This window comes from Neophocaena asiaeorientalis, unplaced genomic scaffold (genome assembly GCF_003031525.2).
Source record: "Neophocaena asiaeorientalis asiaeorientalis breed wild unplaced genomic scaffold, Neophocaena_asiaeorientalis_V1.1 scaffold581, whole genome shotgun sequence".
Taxonomy (NCBI): domain Eukaryota; kingdom Metazoa; phylum Chordata; class Mammalia; order Artiodactyla; family Phocoenidae; genus Neophocaena; species Neophocaena asiaeorientalis.
The window spans coordinates 1,819,617-1,845,969 of NW_020172732.1; the positions used below are offsets into that span (position 1 = coordinate 1,819,617).

The following is a 26,353-nucleotide window of genomic DNA, read 5'->3' on the forward strand; positions in this document are numbered from 1 at the left end:
TTAAATATTAATAAAGAGAGACAGATTTTAAACATTTATGAAACATTTTTGTAGCCATATATTACAGTCAATTTTGGTACATTAATAACTTAGTTTCCATTAAAGAATCCTAAAAGTATAGTGCTTCTCCTTGCCTCTTCCCATATTGATTCTTATATATTTTTGAAAACTTGACTTTAAAAAATGATCTTTCCTCATCTAACACTGTAATATTTAATGTCGTAATATTAAGATCCTTAGATGAACCTGGTAAGGTCTTTCATAGCATTGGGATTTATAGAGCCATTGTTCAGGATTTATGCTGTCCTTCACCTGTTTTGACTCTACTTATAGGAAAAGTCTTTCTCTGTGGGCAGTTCTTGTGTTGTATGGTAATATGCTATTAGGAGAGAGAGAGAGCTATAGAAAAGTTATGTAAGCGTTTTTTATGAATTCAGCATTCTGTCAGGTAAAAATCTAAAGAATGGGATTCTTCATGTGGTGAAAGATTGAAGGCACCTATGAAATGATAACAGTTGCCAGTTCCCTGCAGGTCAGAACACATCATGAATAGTTAATTTAAAAAGAAAATTAGGATAGTCAATTTTGAATATCTAAGATTAAATGAGTCTATTCAATTTTTCATAAGGTATAACTGATTGTGACTAGGAGAAAAATGGGATTTTTCACCAAAACTCTCCTGGTATACTATTTTCTTTTTTTAATTCACCACATTTCTGTATCCTCTGACTATTAAATACTTAGAGATTTATGGCACAAATGAATTCATAAATGAATTAATGGTCCATATCTGTTTGATTACAGTTGATACTTTATAGCCATATAAGCACTATTTTGGGCCACATAATTCTGTTGTAGAGGGCTTACCTGTGCATTGTAAGATGTTCACAGCCTCCCTGCCTTCTAACCCTAGATTCAGTGGTATTCCCAGTCATGATCAAAATCAAAATGTCTTCAGACATTGGCCAATGTCCCTTGGGAGACAAAATTGCCCTGGTTGAGAACCATTTACTGTTTCATACTGTCAGGATTGAAAGGAATAGACTAGAAATATGGGGAGGGTGTTTGTGAGGAAGGGCAGTGGAGTTGGGGAAAAGATAGGCAAAGGGATTTTGTCCTCATGGGATGATCCAGTCTTCCTCTGAGCCCTGCTCTGGGTATCATCTAAGTGACTCCAAAGTTATTTCCTCTGCCTTCTGCTGCCTATATGAGTTTCCTAGGGCTGTTGTCACAAAGAGCCACAAACTTGGTGGCTTAAAACAGCAGAAGTTAATTCTCTCACTGTTCTGGAGTCCAGAAGTCCTAAACTAAGATTCTGTGCTCCTTCCGAGAGCTCTAGGGAAGAATCTGTTCTTTTCCTTGTCCAGCTTCAGGTGGCTCCAGCATCCTTTGGCTTGCAGTTGCAGCGTTCTAATCTCTGCCTCCGTCCTCACGTGGCTCTCTCCCCTTCTCCCTACTCATGTCTTCTCTTCTTCTCTCTCTTATAAGGACACCTGCTGTTGAATTTAGGGCCTACTTGGATAATCCAGGATGGTCTCCTTTCAAGATACTTAATTTAATTACATCTGCAAAGCCCTTTTTTCCATATAAGTTCTCATTTATAGGTTCTGTGGCAGGGATATACATATTTTAGTTGGGCCATCATTCAACCCACCATACTGCCTTAATCTAATATTTGACAAGGCCCTGGGAATTTATTTTTGGAGATTATAGCTTTAGGAATTAAGCTACGCTTGTATACCTTAGGCCTGTCCTCACTAGAAGAGTGTTCATAACCACGTGCTTTTTGGAAAAATTTTTGAGAGCTGCCAGAATGCTGTGGGGCAGGTGTGAGTACTTGGGTTAGTGCTAACCATGGGCAGATTAAGAAATTATTGGTAGAGTCAGTATAATTTCAGTCCCAGGCCCCTGAGTACTAAGCCATTAACCTGCTGTGTCACCAGGCGAGCTGCCCGCTTCTCCAAGCCCCTCTACGTCTTCAGCTGTAAAATGATGGAATTGGGCTAAGTGTTCTGTGAGGCCTCTTTCAAATCTGTAGCCCTTTGACCACTCTGTTAGTAACAGACAATTTTCGATTTACTTATGAGCAATTGCATTAAAAATTATTTTTGAGAACCTATGTGTAAAGGGCTATTTTTGACCCTGTACTTAATCTAAAAGTAGGTTTCCTCAAAGAGCCTATGCTCTTCATGGGCTGTGAAACTAAACCTAGAAATTAGCATAATTAATAATGTAAAGCATACAAGATAAATGTCAAATCAGTAATACATTTCGTGTTAAGAGATCTCAGAAGATTTCAGACAGAAAGTAGTTCTGTTTCCCAGTCTTTGACTGGCCCAGCCTGGAATGGGCCTCCAGTGAACCTGGATGAATTTCTGTCATTGCACAACAGCGTCAGGCACACTCGCGTATTTGCATGCCTGTCTATAACCATAAGCTTCTGGAGGGCAAGGCTTATACCTGATTATGTTACCATAGTGGGTGCTCAAGAAATATTTCTTGAAGGAGAAGGTGATGTGCTGCTCCTGGGTGGTGATTTAACAGCATGCCGATTCCCTACTTTTTTTTTTTCCAGTTGCTAAGTTGTGTAGTAACGCCCTCTCTTCTCTACTTGCATTCTTCTTGCCTTTATTTTGCTTATCTTTCTATTCGTGCACCTCACTAAGTATAAACCTTTTGGAAATTTCCCCCATTTCTCTCCTATAAGCTTTAACTTCCATTTGTCTAGGAACCTTTTTTTTAAACTTCCCTGGGGACTTCTTTCGTGGTCCAGTGGTTAAGAATCCGCTTTCCAAAGCAGGGGACGCAGGTTTGATCCCTGGTTGGGGAACTGAGATCTCATATGCCGCGAGGCAACTAAGCCTGCACGCTCTAGAGCCCGCGCACCACAACTAGAAAGGAACCCGTGTGCCGCTATGAAAGATTGCGCATACCGCAATGAAGATCCCTCAGCTAAGACCCGATGCAGTCAAATAAATAAATATTAAAAAAAGTAAATAAGTAAACTTCCCTGTTTTCCTAACCTGTGTGCTTCTGTTGTGGCTGTTACCTAACAACGGCATAGGCCCCGAAGGATGCGATTTATTTTATGGGCTCCCAGGTACCGTGGTGCACTAGATGAACAGCTCTGTAAGTCTGCCTGTGTCAAGCACGGTGAGAGAGGAGAGATGTGTACCTGAGCACTGCCAAGGTGTCCGTGGAGGAGGAGTGGGCAAAGGGTATGGGCAGCCTTGTGTGGAGCAGGTAATGAAAAGTTTTAAAGAAACTGAAGCAACCTATGAAACCCAGCGCCGCAATTTAATAGGCTGCTTTAGCTGCATAGCTGGATGGGAAATAGCTCTGCAAATAGAGCCGGTTCTCTGTTCTTTCAACTCCTGTGTTAGGCCGTTCGTGCCAGAATTACCATCCCATCCCTGGCCCCTTCTCAAGGGAAGGTAGACACAGGCAAAGCTAGAGCAGTGCGGTACTGGTATGGATTTGACCGTGCAGGAATGTAGGCCCAGGGGATGGGAGTGAAGCATGTCTGAGGTACCGGAGACTTCCTTTGATGCCACCTGAGCATTACAGTTACTTTCACCCCCTCTTCAGATTCTCTGCTGATTAGATCCTGATTCCAGTGTGTCTAGACAAGACAAAAAGCAGAAGTAGAAGTGAGTTTACTAGAAAATTTGTTCAATATGAAGAAATGGAAAGTTTAGGTGATGCTTATAGGAAAAGTTTTAGAAGAGTGTCTATATCTCTTAGTGATCATTTCTAATATTCTGATGAGCCAAGTCTCAAAAATATACCATAAATGTATGGATTTAAGGGAGGCATTTGATTTACTCTTCATCATATTTGTATAACATGATGAAGAAAGATTGGCTGGGAATTTATAATGGATGAGATATAATGGATACTGAGGTATATCTTAAGAGTAATTAATGGGTTTATGCCAGTCTGGGTGCAGGTCTCTAAACATGTGCTGTAGGACTGCATGCACAGCTCTGCTCTTTTTACTCCTTTTTTCAGGAAATGGGGAAATGACACAGGTGATGTGTCAGGTAAATTTGTACATTCTTTTTTGTTTTGGCTGTGCCACGTGGTATGCGGGATCTTAGTTCCCTGACCAGGGATCAGACCCATGCCCCCTGCAGTGGAAGCACGGAGTCTTAACCATTGGACCTCCAGGGAAGTCCCAATTTGTTCCTTCTAATTAGTAAAAATTCCTTGACCTGGAATTCCCCACCTATAAAATATGGTTGCTATTATCTTTTCTAACTCATAGTTTAATGTGAGAATTAAATAAGGTAACAAATGTAAAAGAATCCTGGAATTTATAAACAAAGCCCCTTTAAAAATGTAAGTGTTTTTATTTGGTTATTTGTTATTCTGTGGAATTATTTTTTTTTAATCAGTGAAATGTCAGTATGCCTGTAATTGAGACAGCCTAGGTTGATAAAGGGAAAATTTAGTAAAGTAAGAATACCATCGTAGAGGGGATTCTTAATTGAATGAAAGATTCTTTAAATTCTGCAGTGCTTTATGATTTTCAGACGTTTCACATACATGATTTCATATAAGTCCATAATAACTTTTTTTTCTCCCTACCCCTATATTACCCTTCCCCACTTCCCTCTCCCCACTGGTAACCACTAGATTGTTCTCTGTATCTGTAAGTCTGTTTCTTTTTTGTTTTATTCACTAGTTTGTTGTATTTTTTAGGTTCCACATATAAGTGATATCATATAGTATTTGTCTTTCTCTTTCTGACTTATAAGGGGGATTCTTTTGATAAAAGATTCATATTGCTAAAATAACATCTTTTCAGTGAGACCATGCTTAAAATTGTAACCCTCTTTCACTGAGCAACCCCTATCCCCCTTCCTTGCAGAATTTTTTTTACCATAGTACTGTCACCATCTGACATATTAAATGTTTTACTTATTTAGTTTAGTATAAATAAGTCTTCTCTCTGGAAGGGGCCTGCCTGTAGTAGATATCCATGACTATTTATTGAATTAATGAAGAATGAATGAGTATAATGAAGAATGAATGAGTATATCGTGTGCTCACTATCATCTGGGTTTACTCTTTAGGCATGATGATTCCAAATGACGTTCAAAGTCCTGGCTTGCTTGTTGAACTTCCTGCTGTGGCTCAAACAAGGGAGCAAGAAGACTTGCCTCCATACCAGCTCCCCAGGGCTCTAGCTGTTTCCAAGGCCTCGGCATACATAGGAATGTTGTCTTCTAGACATGCCACTGATGCATGGTATGATATTATTTCTCTTTGTTTTCGCATTATAAAATAGCTTTCTTTTTGCTTCTATTAAAAAAAAAAACATTGTAAAGCAATTATACTCCAATAAAGATGTTTAAAAAAAAAACAATAAAAACCGAAAACAACCGGGCATGATTATGGTGGAACATTTGGAAAATGCAAGGAAATATTATGAATAAAACCCACCATACAAAACAATTACTGTGAGAATTTCACATACTTAAAATTGTACCATATATATAATTTCTTTTATATATATACAATTTTGTATTCTTGCAGTTGTCTGCAAAATAGATTATGGGAGTATTTACTTAGAGAATGGAAGGTTAATTAAGAATTTAACAACTCAAGCAAGAAGTACTCGAGGACAAATTAGGGAGGGACTGGACTTAAGAGTTAGAGCAGCTGTAGGAATTGGTGACTGATAACATGCTGGGAGTGAGAAGGAGTAGGAGGACGACCTGTGTGTCTGAATGGGGCAACTAGATGGATAGTGGGACCATTAATTCTTTGGCATAAGATTATAAGAGCATGAACAGGTTGAAGAGGAAAATGATGAGTTCTGTTTGGGACATGTTGAGGGTTCAGGTATCCATAGGACAATAAAGTGAAATGGAGTTAATTAAATACATGACTCTGGGGACTAGTGTTGAGGTCTATCCTGATATGGATAATTGGGAACAAGATCAAGTGTAGGTGAAACTCCTGGATTTGAATAGTCATCCAGGGGAGGCTCAAGTGATAAAAGAACAGGGCCAAAATTGGAGTCCTGCAAAGCAGCAATATTAAGGGCATGAACTGAGGAAGAAAATAATGAAGTGGAATGAACAAAAGGTAGAAGGAAATTGATGAACTAGAGGTTGATATAGAAACCAAGGGAAGGGAGCATTTTAACAAAAGGATCATTGCAGACTATTGTTACATGCTACGGAGAAGTCAAGGTAGATAAAATGGAAGCATTTTCGTGGGGCTTGATCACATGGTTGCCCTTGGTAAGCTTAGAACAGTTTCATTAGAGTGGAAATCAGAGAGTAGTGAGTTGAGAATTGAACAGGTCAGATATTGGACAAAGTAAGAGCAGACTAGTGTTTTGAGGAACCTGATCATGAAAAGAGGCAGAAAGAACACATGTTACCTAGACAACTGAAGGGCACTGTGGAAATGGGACAAGGGGGCAGATATATATATATCTACATATGCATCTACATATGCATCTACATATATATAGATACACATACACACACACACATGCACACACACATAGATTGTGAAAGATCCAGAAAAGGAATATGTAGATGCTAGAAAGTGGGTGATTAAGTGTAGTGCCTGGAGAGGGGGGAGGGAGACGACACTGCACCCCTAGAGAGATTAACTTCTAATCGTTTGATAGGAGGAAGCTCATCTCCTCCATGGACACATGTGCCAGGAATGAAAGGAAGGTACAAATGCAGTACTATTAGTACCTTGAGGACTGGAATCCAAGGGGGTTCTTGTCCAATGACCTTGATTTTTTTTTTCTGTCATTTAGGAGAAAGGTTATTTACTCAGAATGATGGGGTGCTAGTCAAGTGGGCCATAAAAGGAGAGGTGTGAGAGTAGAGATTAGCTTTAGAAACAAGGGTAGGAGAGTAATGGCCTAGTGGTGGGAAGGAATTTAGAAAAATATTGACTCCGTTTTCCCAGCTTGGCAGGGAGTGAGAGAGTGAGTGTCACCCACTCAAGTGTGGCATCCATGGCAGAGAAGCGGAAGCTGTTGACAGAACAGAGGAGGTTGAGAGAACACTGAGGGAAGAAGTTAGCATGTGGGGTGGCTTCTTTACAATTCAAGGAGATTCCTTGGAGTGTGACAGGTAGTTTGGCTGGGGGCAGGCCTTAGGGGGGGTATGGGAACAGAAGCACCTCTGAAAGAAACACCAGAACCGTGTAGCACTGTGAGTACAGGACAGGAGAGGCGAACGAAGGAGTTGGAGGTGTTGCAAAGCATAACAGAGATGAGAAAGGGGTGGGATTAATTGGCCTTATTGCTTTATTTATTTATTTATTTTTATTGGAGTATAGCTCACTTACAATGTTGTGTTAGTTTCAGGTGTACAACAGGTGAATCAGTTATACATATATAGATATATATCATCCTAAGTGAAGTAAGTCAGACAGAGAAAGACAAATATCATAGGATATCACTTATTTGTGGAATCTAATTTTAAAAATGATACAAATGAACTTATTTACAAAACAGAAACAGACTCACGGATCTTGAAATCAAACTTATGCTTACCAAAGGGGAAACGTGGGGGGAAGTGATAAATTGGGAGACTGGGATTAACATATGCATAGAATAGATAACTAATAGGGACCTACTGTATAACCCAGGAAACTCTACTCAATGTTCTGTGATAACCTATATGGGAAAAGAATCTTAATGCTTTTATTGAAACCTTAGTCCAAGAAAGATTTTGTGTTATATGAAGTGTCTCAGACTTATATCACTTCTCTGTTCAGCGACCTGTGGCCTTTGCCTAGAGTTTTAGATAGAACCTTAGTAAAAAGTTGTCTGGCTTCTGTGTAGCTCATCTCTGAGTGGAAAGGGAAGACCCATAGGCCCAACTAGTTGGAGGAATCTGGTGGCTTTTCACTCAGCAGACCTGGACCAGGGTGTAGAGGGGAGGAGCTGACAGGCCCAGGGTCCTCGTGCGAGGGATCTAAGCAGCTCCCAGAGGAACGGAATGCAGTGTCAAACAGCCAGGGTTTGTTTTTTAATACTTTTTTTTTTAAATTAAGGGTACTTTAATTAATTAATTAATTAATTTATTTTTGGCTGTGTTGGATCTTCGTTTCTGTGCGAGGGCTTTCTCTAGTTGTGGCAAGTGGGTGCCACTCTTCATCGCGGTGCGCGGGCCTCTCACTATCGCGGCCTCTCTTGTTGCGGAGCACAGGCTCCAGACGCTCAGGCTCAGTAGTTGTGGCTTACGGGCCTAGTTGCTACGCGGCATGTGGGATCTTCCCAGGCCAGGGCTCGAACCCATGTGCCCTGCATTAGCAGGCAGATTCTCAACCACTGCGCCACCAGGGAAGCCCCAGGGTTTTTTTGTTTGTTTGTTTTTTTGTTTTTTGCGGTATGCGGGCTTCCCACCGCTGCGGCCTCTCCCGTTGCGCAGCACAGGCCCCGGGCGCGCAGGCCCAGCGGGCACGGCCCACGGGCCCAGCCGCTCTGCGGCACGTGGGATCCTTCCGGACCAGGGCACGAACCCGCGTCCCCTGCATCGGCAGGCGGACTCTCAACCACTGCGCCACCAGGGAAGACCGGGAAGCCCCTAGGGTTTGTTTTTTTAAGAGAAAGGCTTGGCAGTGGAAGTGCTGGAGGTGTTAGGAACATGTTTCCACTCTTTTATGTGATCAAATTACTTTTCAAACGAGACACTTTTATTTTTTAAATTTCTCTTGTGCTGAGTGTTAATAATTGAATCTGGCCAAAGAATTCAGAAATGAGGCTGCTTTTCAGGCTATAGAACTGTAACTGTAGATTGGAAAAGATTTAAACAAATTTCCAAGCCCACCCCCTCCTTCCTTCTGCAGAAAGTGAAACATGCTATCAGTGGTGTCTTACTCAATTCTCCCAGCTTCAGAGAGAGCAGATAACACTTTACTCCTGAAGTGAGTACTTTGACAGGCTGTTTTCTTGTGCTGGCGCAGACATTTAAGGGCTCCAGCCTAATCTTTGTCTTGGGAGATCAGTCTTGCATTTGAATGCTGTTTTTTTGGCTTGCTGTCATAGATTTAGGATATATTTAAATCTCAGCGGGCTTCAGAAGAGTTCCTGTAAATCATACTCCCCATTTTAATCTTTCAGGGTATGCCCCATGGAGTTAGGTTCATAGGTGAATATTTATTGCTACTCAGGAGACTTCCAGAGTAATGCATAGATTCTTTTCATAATATAGTCTTTCAGATCATCAGGGTGTCATCTAGTGCTAAATGCTGTATGTTCTTTTACAGTTTCTTCTTTGCATTAATTTTTGTGTAGGGCCCAGCAGAGTTGTTCAGTGTGCACTGTGCTTTTGCATCAAGACAATTTCTCCTTACCTTTGGAGGCAGGACTGATGTTAAGAGGTTAGATGCACCCTGAAACTAGGGATCTCTAGGAAGGGAGGACGATGGGTAGACAGAGCATGATAACTCTGAAAGGGATCTAAGTGATCTTGTTCTGAGTATCCTTCTTTCTTCATAACGTCACTTGAGATCAAGTTTTCAGAATTCACCTCGTTTTAGTCTTTTTCTAACTCACTTCTGTCATCACCTGCTGCCTGAAGACATGGGTGTGCCCATCAGTGGGGGGATGGCATTTCTCAGACTAATAGGAGATTTGCAGTATAGATATATTTTGGTGCTGTTCAAATATGCTCTTTTTTGTTTATGACTTCGTGAGCCTGAGAGGGTTTCCCTTGTGTCTGTATTTCCTCACTTGTAAAGTAGGTAGTTCTAAGGTTCAGGTAGAGTGAATATAAAGGGCTTCGTATAATGCCTTGAACATAGTAAATGTTTAATGAAAGGCGGCTGGCAGTGATGCTGGATGACAGTGATAGGATCATGGGCCCTGAGGTGTATCTAGGGTATTCATTGTTGCTGAATTTATTAAAACACTCAAGGAGATTGTAGAGGTTTTTTTTTTTTTGTTTTTTTTTTTTAAAGAAATAAAATAGAATCAAGTCACAGTAAGTAAAACAAGGAAGGTGTCAGAGGCTAAAGCCTGGTAGGATGATGAACTTGAGGTGAAAGGTGAAAAAAAAATTCTAAATTGAAAAAAAAAAAATCATGTTGTAGTTATAATACAATGCAAATGAAAAGAAATAATTTCAGGTATTGGATACTTTGTTTTGAATAGTGGGAGGTGAAATAGGAGGCGGAGCGTCATAGCTGGGGAAAGGATTAAGTGAGTTAATGTGATATTTTAAGTCCCCAGCACTGCCTGGCATTTAGTGCCTTCTAAGTAAATGGTGAGTATCTAATAGTTTTACCTTTGAGTTCTACTGCCAAAAACTATGTGTAAATTCAGAATACTGGTAGAAGACTGAGAGTAAGGGAGAGAATAAATGTGTTCATTTGAGAGAGGACTACTCTGGAATGTTTGAGTTGGGAGTAAAAAGGGGAAGTTTCCAAGGAGTTTGTGGCCTCATGTATGTGACACTTTCCTGTTTTAACCATGCTGTTGCATGCTGTTGCAGACGCCAGTCACTGCAGGTGAAGATGAATGTGAGAAATTAGGACAAGAGGCACATAGGAATATTACATTAATGCCTATGAAAATATAATTAGATATTTGATTGCTAACCCTGGCTCTACAGGTTAGAAGAGAAAAGGGAGAGACCTAAGGAAGTAACTTACCCTTTATGGCTTAAACTTCTATTTCTTTTTTTAATTTTTTATTTATTTTATTTATTTTTGGCTGCATTGGGTCTTCGCTGCTGTGCGCGGGCTTTCTCCAGTTGTGGCGAGCGGGGACCACTCTTCACTGCGGCGCACAGGCTTCTCCCTGCGGTGGCTTCTCTTGTAGCGGAGCACAGGCTCCAGGCTCAAGAGCTTCAGTAGTTGCAGCTCGTGGGCTCCAGAATGCAGGCTCAGCAGTTGTGGCACACAGGCTTAGTTGCTCCGCGGCATGTGGGATCTTCCTGGACCAGGGCTTGAACCCGTGTCCCCTGCATTGGCAGGCAGATTCCCAATCACTGCGCCACCAGGGAAGCCCTAAACTTCTCTTTCTTAACAAATGTCTTAAATGCAATTTTACAGGACAATTTTTAAAATTTTGATAAATGTATACATTCATGTTACCAACACCCCAATCAAGGTATTGAACATTTCCATCCACCCAGAAAGTTCCCCCTTGCCCCTGACTTCTAATACTGTAAATTATTTTTTCTGTTCTAGAACTCATGTAAATGTTATCATGCAGTAGGTACTTTTTTGTATATGGCTTCTTTTACTGAGCACCATGTCTGTGTCATTTTAAACTTTCATGTACAAGAATGCCTAATTTTTTATGTATGCTGGTATCAGGTAATAATTTGCTTTGTAATTTCAAAGTCATAGTGTAACATTTGTATAACTAGCCCTACTAGTTTGGAAAACACTAGTGCCTATTCTGCCTGGTTTCAAATGCTCACACTCCCTGTGGTGTGTCACAGAAAATTGCCATATAGAATCTATATTTTAAGAGGAAAAAGAAATCTTGAGATAGGTACAACCATAACCCTTCCTGCTTACATCATTTTGGGGTGCCAAGTTTGCTTGACCCTCATATGGTTTAGTGTATAGAAGTTTCACATGAAAAAAAGGTATATTCTTGCCATCATTTTGAAATTGTTAAACTGGGCATAGTTCAGAAAGCAAACCTGATGCCTTTATGGGAGATAGAGCCACATTCGTGCTCTGGGTGGGATCGCCTCTGCAGGAGAACAGTACATTTTCTCATAAAGGCAAAATGCTTGTAGATTTTGCCTCTACCCTGTATTTACTTTTAAAGTTGCACTTGTTCACCTACCAGTGTTTACGAAATCCTATATTTGGGATGCTTTTTGTACAATAAAATATTATCATTTGTGGAAAAATAAAGGAAAGGTCACCTTGGCCATCTAGATTCATCTGATTTTTGTATGATGTTGAAAATTTTATTCTCAAAGACATTGTATATTATGATGAAGTCTTACTATTAATATCCACTTGTTCATTAATGGGGCACTCCATCTTTCCTCCCAAATCTGTAATGAATTATAACTTTGGGCATTTGTTATAAAGGACTGAACTAAAAATAAAAAGCATTGTTTCTATTAGATGGTTAATTCCTTTAGGGAAAAAGTGGTTATAAAACTCTGGTTAAATGCAAAAGTTCAGTTGTTTTAAGATTTGAGATTCTAACTGATTGAGCTATTGACCATGTCTAATCAAAGTGCAAATTATAAAATTAGAGGTTAGAATTCTCTTGTGAAAGATTCAAGTACATTTGTGCAAATTTACACCTTAATATGTGCAGTAAAAGTATTTTACTTTCTCAGTTAAATTTTACTTTGGGTTGAAAGGTATATGCATTTATCAGTGTAAAGTGACTACATTATTTTGTATAGTTGCTTGTCTCCTGTGACTGTATTTCTAAAACTAATCACACTATGATTTTGAAAGTTTTATCCCTCTTTAGGTATGAAATAATGTAAACAAAATATGTGTTTATCAATTTCCTGAAAAAGGATAATATGCTTAGAAAAAGTCTCTTCTAACAGAATAAATCCTTTTGTCGTACATTTTCTTAAAGAAAACTAAAATTGTCCAGATTTTAGACAAAAATTTTCCCCCTTTGCTTAATATTGTATGTGAAAGCCAGCAGTTTAGGATATTTTTTATTTAATTTTTTTAATAGAAAAGCATATAGCCCATACTAATGTTAAGGCTTGGTTTCCATTCTATTTTAGGTAATTTTAAATTTAAGAATTTAATTCTTATAATGATATTATACATGTGCCATAATAAAAATACTTACTTTATTTTTCTTAATACCTATCATGAACTCTTTTTGCTCACAAACTGTTGACACCAAATGTGTGAGTTTTTTCCTCCACCCAACAACCAATTCTCTGATTCTCTGGACACTGTGTACCCTAAAATTCATTTCAATTCTGACATAGCTACCTGGAGTTAGTGCAGTCCCCACAGGTGAAGGGCTCAGTCCCGTAAGACTGCCCCAACTTCAGATGCCAGTCACAAATTCCAGGTTGCCAACTCTACTTCTGACCAACTGGCTATAAATTGAGGGTTCCCATAACACCTTCCTAAGGTTTGATAATTTGCTAGGATGGCTCACAGAACTCAGGAAAGTACTTCACTATTACTGGTTTATTACAAAGGGTGCAACTCTGGAATAGCCAAGTGGAAGAGATTCATAAGCCAGGGAAGGGGGTGTGTGGGATGCAAGAGCTTCCATGCTCTCTTGGGTCACATCACCCTCCCAGCACTTTAATGTGTCCTCCAACCTGCAGGCTCTCTCAACCCTGTTGTTTGGAGGGGCTGGGGTGGTGGGGTGGGGGGTGGTTTATGGTGGCTCCATTATGCAGGCATGATTGATTACATCATTGGCCATTGGTGACTGAGCTCCATGTCTAGCCCCTTTCCCCTTCCCAGAGGTGGGGGTAGGGCTGAAAGTTCTAACTCTAATCACACAACTGCTTCTCTGGCAATCAACCCCCATCCTGAAACTGTCTGTAGTCCTACCTAGAGACACCTTATTAACATCAACTCAGGTACGGTTGAGAGGGGCTTGTTATGAATAACAAAAAATGCTCCTGTCACCCCTATCGTTTGGAAAACTCCAAGGGTTTTAGAAGCTCTGTGGCAGGAACCAGGGACAAGGACCAAATATTTATTTCATATTATCACACCTGTCACAATTAGGGTACAGGAAAGTAGAAAATGGAGAGGAGGAAGGTTTCAGTGTTGGTTTGGTTTTTAGATTTCAATCTTACTTCAATTAATATCTACTTAAAGGAGAATATTAAAATACAGCAGAGCATGAAGATATTCCTTGCATTAATGTCTATATTCCATATAAACAAGACATAATCTAAGTGCATTATATTTTGGGATAGCAGACAAATTACATCAATACCATGGACTATTAAGATGCTATTAAATAAGAAATGATGAAGATTATGATAATCTTGGGGAAAATTTTGATTTAAATTCAAGTGAAAAAATTGTTAAGGAAATACATATTGGTTGAGCCTCAGTTAAATGCCAGTCATATCTCATTTAATCCTTGTTACTATTATAAGATAATCAAAATATGAAAGTTTATGCTACGATTACAATTATCCAATGAACATATATGCATACGTGCCAAGAATAATAATGTGATATGATAAAGTGAAGACTTCACTTAAATTGGTGGAATCATGTGTGTATCATTTAGCGATGGCATTTAGCAGCTTATAAACTGAATCCCCTGCCCCCATCTCCCCACACACACTTATGGTGTGGCTTAACTCAACTAGGGCTTAGTTTTTTTCATGTAAAAAAGTCCTGAAGAAGTCCTGTCAGGGTCTTAGACATCTTCTTTCTGCTCTGCTGTCGTCAATGTATTGCTTTAGTCCTCATGGTTTCTTCATGATTTTAAGATGGATACTTAACCACCAATAATCACCTCTGCCTTCTAGGCAAGAAGAAGGGGAAGAGCATAGAGCAAAAGGCTCCTGTCAGCTGATTCTCCCTCCATTTAGTGAGTTTTCCTGGAAATCTCATCTGGGGACTTTTGCTTCCTTGTTGCTGATCAGAGCTATGGCACACAGTTACCATTAGCTAAAGGGAAGTCCAGAAAATTTATTTTTTTAAAGCTGGGCATAGTGCCACCTGGAATAAAGGGGGGTTATGTTGTTGGGTAAGGAAGATGGGGAGAGAAGACATTAGATAAGTAACTGGCAAGTATCTGCCAAGTTGTTTTTCCTTGAATTCTATGATGCTTTTTTTTTTTTTGTGGTACGTGGGCCTCTCACTGTTGTGGCCTCTCCCGTTGCGGAGCACAGGCTCCGGACGCGCAGGCTCAGCGGCCATGGCTCACGGGGCCAGCAGCTCCGCGGCATGTGGGATCCTCCCGGACTGGGGCACGAACCCGCGTCCCCTGCATCAGCAGGCGGACTCTCAACCACTGCGCCACCAGGGAAGCCCCTCTATGATGCTTTTAATCATAAAAAAATAGACTGGCTAAGGCAAGAGGGCTGTCTGCAGTGGGTGAGATGTCAGTGATCCCTAATGATCTCAATTCCTTAACTGATTTTTAGATTGTCCAAATTTTTGCACTTTCTCCTTTTCACACAGCCTTAAACCATTATATCCTAGAAAGTTGTAGAGTGGCAAGTAGCTGGAGTTTTATACTTTTTATAGGACTTATTTGAGAGCTCAGAGGAGAATGGAGCATTGAAACTTCATGCTGAAAGAAAGATTTGGATACCGTGGAGAGATTGTGTAGTACATCTGAGCCTTCTCTGAGCCTCATGGGGAAAATATAGTAATATGACCTGTTGTGCTTACTTCACAGGGTTTTTGTGAAAATGAAATGGAAGAGGTAGTCCCTACATTTTTGCGTAGAGTAATACAACTGACAGTATCACATAAGTCATTTCATTTGGTGGTCCAAAGGCACACACCTATTTTGTGGTACAGGTTAGACTGGAGCTTAGAAATCCTGACTTCTCTTCCAGATAATAGATGGTAGTGTCTCTACCCTATTAGATAACATTACTTTTATAACTACTCTGTAATTCAGCATTTTACAGTATCCCGCTAGGCAGTTCCATATTAACATAACTTGATGGGTGAAAGTATGGTGGTGGTAGGTGGGAGAATCTCATTGTTTAAGAAATCTCTGTTAACTGAAAAGTGCTGTGTAACTACACAAAGTATTTATGGAATACAGATGACAGGGAAATTATTTAGGGTTAGAGAGACAGAAAAATCTAGAAAGAACGATCATGTTTACTGACTGTTTAATCATTTCAGCAGTTTGTGTAAGTTTATACTAGACTGTTAGCTGGTCAATCACACCAAATTTTAAAAAATATATTTTATAATATTTAAATGCTGTTATAGAAACAAATGTGAAATCATACAAATTCAAACACAGATTTTTAGAAAATAACATCTAGAGTGTCACCAATAAAAGTGTTTATAATCAATGATTTTCTGGTGCTGGGTAGATATTTGTTAAGTTGAATGCTAAAGCAATATATCTTTGTATGGATAGTTAATTATTGATGTAAATTTTTTTTTTTTTGCGGTACGCGGGCCTCTCACTGCTGTGGCCTCTCCCGTCGCGGAGCACAGGCTCCGGATGCGCAGGCTCAGCGGCCATGGCTCACGGGCCCAGCCGCTCCGCAGCATGGGGGATATTACTGGACCAGGGCATGAACCCGTGTCCCCTGCATTGGCAGGCGGACTCCCAACCACTGCGCCACCAGGGAAGCCCTGATGTAAATATTTTTAAAGCTTAGAAATTATGAACAATTTAACTACATATAGATTGTGTAATGTAAAACTTTTCAAGAACCTTTAATAATAAGAAGTGTGTTGTAAGTTATATGTGTGTGTGTTTTTTCCTTTCTTTCTCCTCAGTGAATTACCTGAGAGAGAAGAAGGTGAAGGAGAAGAAACTCCAAACTTCAGCCACTGGGGACCACCAAGAATGTATGTTGATGACATTATTGGCTTTCTCAATAGGACAATGCAATTAGTTGCTCTTTTCTTTAACTTCATAGTGTCATTCAGTCATTCTCTAATGATTGCCATAGTTCACACGTACGCTGGCCTAAATTTTAGTTTCATTTTGTCTTATCTAGAGATTTTTAGCCAGCAAAATGACTGAAACCAATATTAGGAAAATCTTTGTCGTACTCTTTCAGAGAAAGCAACTTACAAATGTCCATCTGTGTTGGATTAAGTATACTTTCTCACTGTATCACTAAGCAAAGCAGGTAGGCCTGCCTTGAATGCAGTAAAGAAGCTCTTTTTTTCAAACAACAATAGTTAAGGCTTCTATCACATATCACCCTCCTCCTCTTGTGTTAGTCCAAGTTTATGTCTCGTTTGCACTAACAGAGTGTGTTGGGCCCATGCTCCCTTGGATACTCTCATGGTTTTAGGTAGTCACCAGGGCTGCACTTTATTAAGGTTATAAAAGTCTTCCTTTAGCTGCTGTCTCTATCTTCATGCATTATGAATTCCACCATGCCACCCAAATTGTTCTTTTCTTGCACTTTTGAGTTTTGTCTTAAAAACTCTTAGGAGCTGTTTTCTGAGTTACTTTTTGGAATTAATTATTGGCCATGTCTGTGCAGTTTGAACAAAATTCATAATATTTTGAGGGGCAAGTTTTATTCTATACTTTATGAAAATGATGTGGATGTAGGAAGAAGAGAAAACCTTTCCAGCCTTTGGAACTATTAAATCTGTCCTCCACGTAGAGAACCACAGGTTAAAACGGGTGACTGGGAAAAGCAGTATGGGCAATAAGCCTGTCAGTGGCAAGTTTATTTTTTTCTGAAGGTTTCTGCTTTTTGCCAAAATGATACATGTAACTTTCTTGATTTTTTTTCCCACCCATTAGTTATTTCCTTAATTCATTCTTTGCTAATGTTATGATATAGATGAAAGGGACTCATCACAGAAAATATATGGTGGTGGGAGATGAGAACATTAAGTCCTTGCTAAATCTCTCAATATTAAGAGTTGTATTTGTTGTTTTGGAAATCTTTTTCAGAATTTACACTTTCACATATGCCATGAATTATTGATAGAACCTTATAATTTTGGAGCTAGGTATAACTTCTATAACATTTGTGAAAATATATAGAATATGAGTCACAAGGATATGGTACACATAAAACACAGTGACAGTATAATAGATTACCTTCTTCATGAGTGAATTTTGTTTTTTTGTTTTTACAGTGTTGAGATTTTTAGAGAACCAGATGTATCTCTTGGTATTAGTATTGTTGGTGGACAAACTGTTATAAAACGCCTGAAGAATGGAGAGGAGCTTAAAGGTATATTTATCAAACAAGTTTTGGAAGACAGTCCAGCAGGAAAAACAAATGCTCTTAAAACTGGAGATAAAATACTTGAGGTAAATAGTGTTAAAATTTTGTTTTTGTTTGAAATGTACTGTAAGACAGTAAAATGATCATTTAACCGGAAGTCCTTCCTTTATGTGTTGGGGTATATGTGCGTACAATTGGTGTATTTTATTCAGATGCTTTAGTTTGCATGTTTGCACAATTTAATGAGATTCTAAAGCTGAGCTGATAGCATATAAAATGATAAAACAAAAAGCCTCAGCTGACTGAAAAAACACAATTTGACAGAATGAGGCAGATGGTGGACATCATGCTTCTCCCACAGTCTTTAATAAACTCTGAATTGTATATGTCAGTGGGATAGCCGTGCTGTCCTCCCAGAGTTGACCCTGAAAGTGGAAGACTGTACTGGGGGAGAGGTGAATCCATCCCTTATACGTGGCTGGCTTTGCAGAGTGGAGTTTTAAGGGCACATCAAGGCACTAAGAAGTCTGAATCTGATACATTTCTTTGCATTAGGTTTATTGGATGACATCATATTGAATATTTCAAATCCCAGAATCTGCTTGGTGATTCATGCTTTATGATGCTAAACATCAGCTGTGGTGTTTTAGCTCTGAAAGAATGAAAAGAGCTCTGGAGATCATGGGTTAAAGTCTAGATTGTCCTGTTTGTTTTTTCCTTGTACTTGGACAAATTATGAAACCTATTTTATTTTCAGTTTCCAAATAAAATGGAAATGAGATTTCAAAATCCATAGAATCATTGTGAGGATTAAATCAAAGAATTGCATAAAACTACTCTGTGTATACAAACTTGAGGTTATATTTATGTTTGTGAAATTTAAAAAAAATTTTTAAACATACTAGGGATATGGCAATGAAGCAAATGACCAAAAATCCCTTCCCTTATGGCATCTATATGACAGCGGGGTAGATAGACAATGCACAAAATAAGTAATATATAGAATGTTAGATTGTTATAAGTAACTATGGAGAAAAATAACAGGGAGGAGGATAAGGAATGATGTGTCCTTGCTAAGTGATGGCAGTAGTTGCAATGAATAGATTTGTTATGGAAGATGATATTGGGACAAATATAAGAAATGAGAGACTGAGCAATATGGACACATGGAGGAAGAGGGCTCCAGACAGAGTGAACTGAAGTGTGAAAGCTCTGAGGTGGGAGCTTGCCTGGATGTGTTAAAGGAACAGAAAGAAATCCAGCGCTGCTAATATAGGTAGAGTGAACAAGAGAGAGGGTGAAAGAGAAAAGGTCTGAGAGGTAATGGGAAGCCACATCATGTAGAGATTAGAAGGTTGTCTACTCTGAACGGATGAGAGTCCATTAGAGAATTCTGAACGCGTACATTTTTGAAAAGGATTATTCTGGCTTTTGGGGCAGGTGTGGTTTCTTTTACTTAGCATTTGCATGGTACATTGTTTTTTTTTTTTCCTTCTTTTTCATCCTTATTTGTGATTTTGTTTTAGTTGTATTTTAAGCAAATAATAACTGGATACTGCCTTTTAAAAATCTAAATTGATAATCTTCATCTAATAAATAAGAATCATTTATTTTTTATTTTGATTACTGATACATTTGAACTTAGAACAAAATACAAAAGACATATTTAAAATTATATATTTTTCTTTATATTTTGAAATAGTTGTAGGTTCATAGGACGTTGCAAACAAATGTACAAGGAAGTCCCGCTTATCCTTCCCTCAGCCTCACCCAGTGTTAACATCTTATACAACTGTAGTTCAATAGCAAAATCAAAATACTGATATTGGCACAATTCGTAGACCTTATTAAGATTTCACGAGTTATACATGTACCATTTGTGTGTGTGTGATTATAGCTCTACAGTTTTATCACATGTGTAGCCTTACATAACCCACACAGCAATCGAGAAACTCAATTGAATCATCACCACAAGACTCCCTTGTCTGACCCCTTTATAGCCACTCCTCTCCCATCCCCTCCACCCCCATCCCTAGCCTCTGGCCACCACTATTCTGTTTCTCCGTAATTATACTTATGTTATTTTACAAATTGTTACATAAATGGAATTATGCATTTTGTATCTTTTTTTTTTTTTTGCGGAACGCGGGCCTCTCACTGTTGTGGCCTCTCCCGTTGCGGAGCACAGGCTCCAGACGCGCAGGCTCAGCGGCCATGGCTCACGGGCCCAGCTGCTCCTCAGCATGTGGGATCTTCCCAGACTGGGGCATGAACCCATGTCCCCTGCATCGGCAGGCGGACTCTCAACCACTGCGCCACCAGGGAAGCCCTGTATCTTTTTGACATTGGTTTTCTTCACTCAGCGTAATTTCATTGAAGTTCATTCAATTTCTTGTGTCTATCAATAGTTCATTGCTTTAAAAAAATTTATTTATTTTTAACATCTTTATTGGAGTATAATTGCTTTACAATGGTGTGCTAGTTTCTGCTGTATGACAAAGTGAATCAGCTATATATATACATATATCCCCATATCTCCTCCCTCTTGTGTATCCCTCCCACCATCCCTATCTCACCCCTCTAGGTGGTCACAAGCACCGAGCTGATCTCCCTGTGCTATGCGGCTGCTTCCCACTAGCAACCTATTTTACATTTGGTAGTGTATATATGTCCATGCTACTCTCTCACTTCATCCCAGCTTACCTTTCCCCCTCCTTGTGTCCTGAAGTCCATTCTACATGTCCGTATCTTTATTCCTGTCCTGCCCCTAAATTCTTCAGAACCATTGTTTGTCTGTTTTTTTAGATTCCATATATATGTGTTAGCATACAGTATTTGTTTTTCTCTATATTTTTTATTTATTTAAAAAAAATTTTTTTTGCGGTACGCGGGCCTCTCACTGTTGTGGCCTTTCCCGTTGCAGAGCACAGGCTCCGGGCGCGCAGGCTTAGTGACCATGGCTCACGGGCCTAGCCGCTCTGCGGCATATGGGATCTTCCCAGACCGGGGATTTTTATTTTTAAATTAATTAATTTTATTTATTTTTGGCTGGGTTGGCTCTTTGTTGCTGCACGTGGGCTTTCTCTAGTTGCAGTGAGAGGGGTCTACTCTTCATTGCAGTGTGCAGGTGTGTCATTGCAGTGGCTTCTCTTGTTGCAGAGCACAGACTCTGTGGCACACAGGCTTCAGTAGTTGTGGCACACGGGCTCAGTAGTGGGTACGGGCTCTAGATCGCAGGCTCATTAGTTGTGGCACATGGGCTTAGTTGCTCCGCGGCATGTGGGATCTTCCCAGAACAGGTCTCAAACCCGTGTCTCCTGCATTGCAGGTTGATCCTTAACCACTGCGCCACCAGGGAAGCCCTATTTTTAGTTTTTTAAAGAACCTCCATACTGTTCTCCATAGTGGCTATGTCAATTTACATTCCCACCAACAGTGCAAGAGGTTTCTGTTTTCTCCACACACTCTCCAGCATTTATTGTTTGTAGATTTTTTGATGATGGCCATTCTGACCAGTGTGAGGTGATACTTCATTGTAGTTTTGAATTGCATTTCTCTAATGATTAGTAATGTTGAGCATCCTTTCCTGTGTTTATTGGCAATCTGTATATCTTCTTTGGAGAAATGTCTATTTAGGTCTTCTGCCCATTTTTGGATTGGGTTGTTTGTTTATTTGATATTGAGCTGCATGAGCTGCTTGTATATTTTGGAGACTAATCCTTTGTCAGTGGCTCCATTCGCAAATATTTTCTCTCATTCTGAGGGTTGTGTTTTGGTCTTGTTTATGGTTTCCTTTGCTGTGCAAAAGCTTTTAAGTTTCATTAGGTCCTATTTGTTTACTTTTATATTTACTTCCACTCCTCTAGGAGGTGGGTCAAAAAGGATCTTGCTGTGATTTATGTCAGAGTGTTCTGCCTATGTTTTCCTCTAAGAGTTTTATAGTGTCTGGCCTTAGATTTAGGTCTTTAATCCATTTTGAGTTTATTTTTGTATATGGTGTTAAGGAGTGTTCTAATTTCATTCTTTTACATGTAACTGTCGAATTTTCCCAGCACCACTTATTGAAGAGGCTGTCTTTTCTCCATTGTATATTCTTGACTCCTTTATCAAAGATAAAGTGACCATATGTGCATGGATTTTTCTCTGGGCTCTCTATCCTGTTCCATTGATCTATATTTCTGTTTTTGTGCCAGTACAATGCTGTCTTGATTACTGTAGCTTTGTAGTGTAGTCTGAACTCAGGAAGCCTGATTCCTCCAGCTCCATTTTTCTTTCTCAAGATTGCTTTGGCTATTCGGGGTCTTTTGTGTTTTGATACAAATTGTGAAATTTTTTGTTCTAGTTTTGGGAAAATTACATTGGTAGTTTGATAGGGATTACATTGAATCTGTAAATTGCTTTGGGTAGTATAGTCATTTTCACAATGTTGATTCTTCCAATCCAAGAACATGGTATATCTCTCCATCTGTCTGTATCATCTTTAATTTCTTTCATCAGTGTCTTATAGTTTTCTGCATACAGGTCTTTTGTCTCCTTAGGTAGATTTATTCCTAAGTATTTTATTCTTTCTGTTGCACTAGTTAATGGGAGTGTTTCCCTAGTTTCTCTTTAAGATTTTTCATCATTAGTGTATAGGAATGTGAGAGATTTCTGTGCATTAATTTTGTATCCTGCTACTTTACCAAATTCATTGATTAGCTCTAGTAGTTTTCTGGTAGAGTCTTTAGGATTCTCTATGTATAGTATCATGTCATCTGCAAACAGTGACAGTTTTACTTCTTTTCCAATTTGGATTACTTTTATTTCTTTTCTTCTCTGATTGCTGTGCTTAAAACTTCCAAATCTATTTTGCATAACTGGAGAGAGTGGGCAACCTTGTCTTGTTCGTGATCTTAATGGAAATGGTTTCAGTTTTTCACCATTGAGAATGATGTTGGCTGTAGGTTTCACATATATGGCCTTTATTATGTTGAGGTAATTTCCCTCTGCCTACTTTCTAGAGGGCTTTTATCATAAATGGGTGTTGAATTTTGTCAAAAGCTTTTTCTGCATCTATTGAGATGATCATATGGTTTTTCTCCTTCAATTTGTTAATATGGTGTATCTCATTGATTGATTTTCATATATTGAAGAATCCTTGTATTCCTGGGATAAACCCCACTTGCTCATGGTATATGATCCTTTTAATGTGCTTTTGGATTCCGTTTGCCAGTATTCTGTTGAGGATTTTTGCATCTATGTTCATCAGTGATACTGGCTTATAGTTTTCTTGTTTTGTGACGTCTTTGTCTGGTTTTGGAATCAGGGTGATGGTGGCCTCGTAGGTTGAGTTTGGGAGTTTTCCTTCCTCTGTTATATTTTGGAAGAGTTTCAGAAGTATAGATGTTAGTTCTTCTCTAAATGTTTGATAGAATTCACCTGTGAAGCCATCTGGTCCTGGGCTTTTGTTTGTTGGAAGATTTTTAATCCCAGTTTCAATTTCAGTGCTTGTGATTGCTCTGCTTATATTTTCTATTTCTTCCTTCCAGTCTCAGAAGGTTGTGCTTTCCTAAGAATTTGTGCATTTCTTCTTGGTTGTCCAATAAGCATATAGTTGCTTGTAGTAATTGCTCATGATCCTTTGTATTTCTGCAGTCAGTTGTTACTTCTTCTTTTTCAGTTCTAATTCTATTGATGCGAGTCTTCTCCCTTTTTTTCTTGATGAGTCTGGCTAATGGTATTTCAATTTTGTTTATCTTCTCAAAGAACCAGCTTTTACTTTTATTGATCTTTGCTATCATTTCCTTCATTTCTTTTTTATTTATTTCTGATCTGATTTTTATGATTTCTTTCCTTCTGCTAACTATGGGTTTTTTGTTCTTCTTTCTCAAAATGCTTTAGGTGTAAGGTTAGGTTGTTTATTTGAGATGTTTCTTGTTTCTTGAGGTGGGATTGTATTGCTGTAAACTTCCCTGTTAGAACTGCTTTTGCTGCTTCCCGTAAGTTTTAGGTCTTTGTGTTTTCATTTTCATTTGTTTCTAGGTATTTTTTGATTTCCTCTGATTTCTTCAATGATCCCTTGGTTATTTTATAGTGTATTGTTTACCCTCTATGTGTTTGTATTTTATACAGATTTTTTCCTGTAATTATATCTACTCTCATAGCGTTGTGGTCCATAAAGATACTTGATACGATTTCAGTTTCCTTAAATTTACCAAGGCTTGATTTGTGACCCAAGATATGATCTGTCCTGAAGAACGTTCCATGAGCACTTGAGAAGAAAGTGCATTCTGTTGTTTTTGGATGGAATGTCCTGTAAATATCAATTAAGTCCATCTTGTTTAATGTATCATTTAAATCTTGTGTTTCCTTATTTATTTTCATTTTGGTTGATCTGTCTATTGGTGAAAGTGGGGTGTTAAAGTCCCCTACTATGACTGTGTTACTGTTGATTTCCCCTTTTATGGCTTTTAGCATTTGCCTTATGTATTGAGGTGCTCCTGTGTTGGGTGCATAAATATTTACAATTGTTATACCTTCTTCTTTGATTGATCCCTTGATCATTATGTAGTGTCCTTTGTCTGTTGTAATAGTCTTTATTTTGAAGTCTATTTTGTCTGATATTTGAATTGCTGCTCCAGCTTTCTTTTGATTTTCGTTTGCATGGAATATCTTTTTCCATCCCCTCACTTTCAGTCTGTATGTGTCCCTAGGTCTGAAGTGCGTCTCTTGTAGACAGCATATATATGGGTCTTTTTTAGTATCCATTCAGCCATTCTGTGTCTTTTGGTTGGAGTATTTAATCCATTTACATTTACGACAGTTATCAATATGTATGTTCCTTTTACCATTTTCTTAATTGTTTTGGGTTTGTTATTGTAGATCTTTTCCTTCTTTTGTGTTTCCTGCCCAGAGAAGTTCCTTTAGCATTTGTTGTAAAGCTCATTTAGTGGTGCTGGATTCTTGTAGTATTTGCTTGTCTGTAAATGTTTCAATTTCTCTGGCAAGTCTGAATGAGATCCTTGCTGGGTCAGGTGATCTTGGTTATAGGTTTTTCCCATTTATGACTTTAAATATGTCCTGCCACTCCCTTCTGGCTTGGAGAGTTTCTGCTGAAAGATCAGCTGTTAACATTATGGGGATTCCCTTGTGTGTTATTCGTTGCTTTTCCCTTGCTGCTTTTAATATTTTTTCTTGGTATTTAATTTTTGATAGTTTGATTAATATGTGTCTTGGCATGTTTCTCCTTGGATTTATTATGTATGGGACTCTCTGTGCTTCCTGGACTTGAGCATTTCCTTTCCCATATTAGAGTAATTTTCAACTATAATCTCTTCATATATTTTCTCAGTCCCTTTTTTTTCTCTTCTTCTGGGAGCCCTGTAATTCGAATGTTGGTGAGTTTAATGTTGTCCCAGCCGTCTCCGAGACTGTCCTCAATTCTTTTCATTCTTTTTTCTTTATTCTGCTCTGCAGTATTTATTTTCACTATTTTATCTTCCAGGTCACTTATCCATTCTTATGCCTCAGTTATTCTGCTATTGATTCCTTCCAGAGAATTTTTAATTTCATTTTTTGTGTTGTTCATCATTGTTCATTTGCTCTTTAGTTCTTCGAGGTCTTTGTAAACATTTCTTGTATTTTCTCCATTATGTTCCCAAGGTTTTTGATCATCTTTACTATGATTACTCTGAATGCTTTTTCAGGTCGACTGCCTCTTTCCTCTTCATTTGTTTGGTCCAGTGGGTTTTCCCCTTGCTCCTTCATCTGCTGTGTATTTCTCTTTCTTCTCATTTTTCTTAACTTACTGTGTTTGGGGTCTCCTTTTCACAGGCTGCAGGTTTGTAGTTCCTGTTGTTTTTGGTGTCCTCACAGTGGGTAAGGTTGGTTCAGTGGGTTGTGTAGGTTTCCTGGTGGAGGGTACTTGTGCCTGTGTTCTGGTGGATAAGGTTGGATCTTGTCTTTCTGGTGGGCAGGACCACGTCCGGTGGTGTGTTTTGGGGTGTCTGTGACCTTAGTATGATTTTAGCTGCCTCTCTGCTAATGGGTGGGGTTGTGTTCCTGTCTTGCTAGTTGTTTGACATAGGATGTCCAGCACTGTAGCTTGCTGGTCGTTGAGTGGAGCTGGGTCTTAGCATTGAGATGGAGAACTCTGGGAGCGCATTTGCCATTTGATATTATGTGGGGCCGGGAGGTCTGTGGTGGACCAGTGTCCTCAACTTGGCTCTCCCACCTCAGAGGCTCAGGCTTGACACCTGGCCAGAGCACCAAGACCCTGTCAGCCACATGGCTCAGAAGAAAAGGGAGAAAAAAAAGAAAGAAAGAAAAGAAAATATAGTTATTAAAATAAAAATTAACAATTAAAAAAATTAAAAGTAATTAAGAAAGAGAGAGAGCAACCAAACCAAGAAACAAATCCACCAATGATAACAAGCACTAAACACTATACTAACAAAAAAACCAAAAAACAAAAAACATGTACAGACAGAACCCTAGGCAAATGGGAAAAGCAAAGCTATACAGACTAAATCACACAAAGAAGCATA

General features: G+C 39.0%; 1 protein-coding gene across 6 annotated transcripts in view; it reads left to right on the forward strand.

Moving 5' to 3' along the window:
• The window catches only part of PATJ (PATJ crumbs cell polarity complex component), a 336,033-nt gene that overhangs the window by 104,668 nt on the left and 205,012 nt on the right, over positions 1 to 26,353 (forward strand). For all 6 annotated transcript variants that reach the window (XM_024740399.1, XM_024740403.1, XM_024740400.1 and 3 more), the window contains 3 exons: positions 5,079 to 5,253; positions 16,405 to 16,476; positions 17,737 to 17,914. In XM_024740399.1, coding sequence (XP_024596167.1) covers positions 5,079 to 5,253; positions 16,405 to 16,476; positions 17,737 to 17,914 — 425 coding nt within the window. The remainder of the gene's footprint in view (positions 1 to 5,078; positions 5,254 to 16,404; positions 16,477 to 17,736; positions 17,915 to 26,353) is intronic.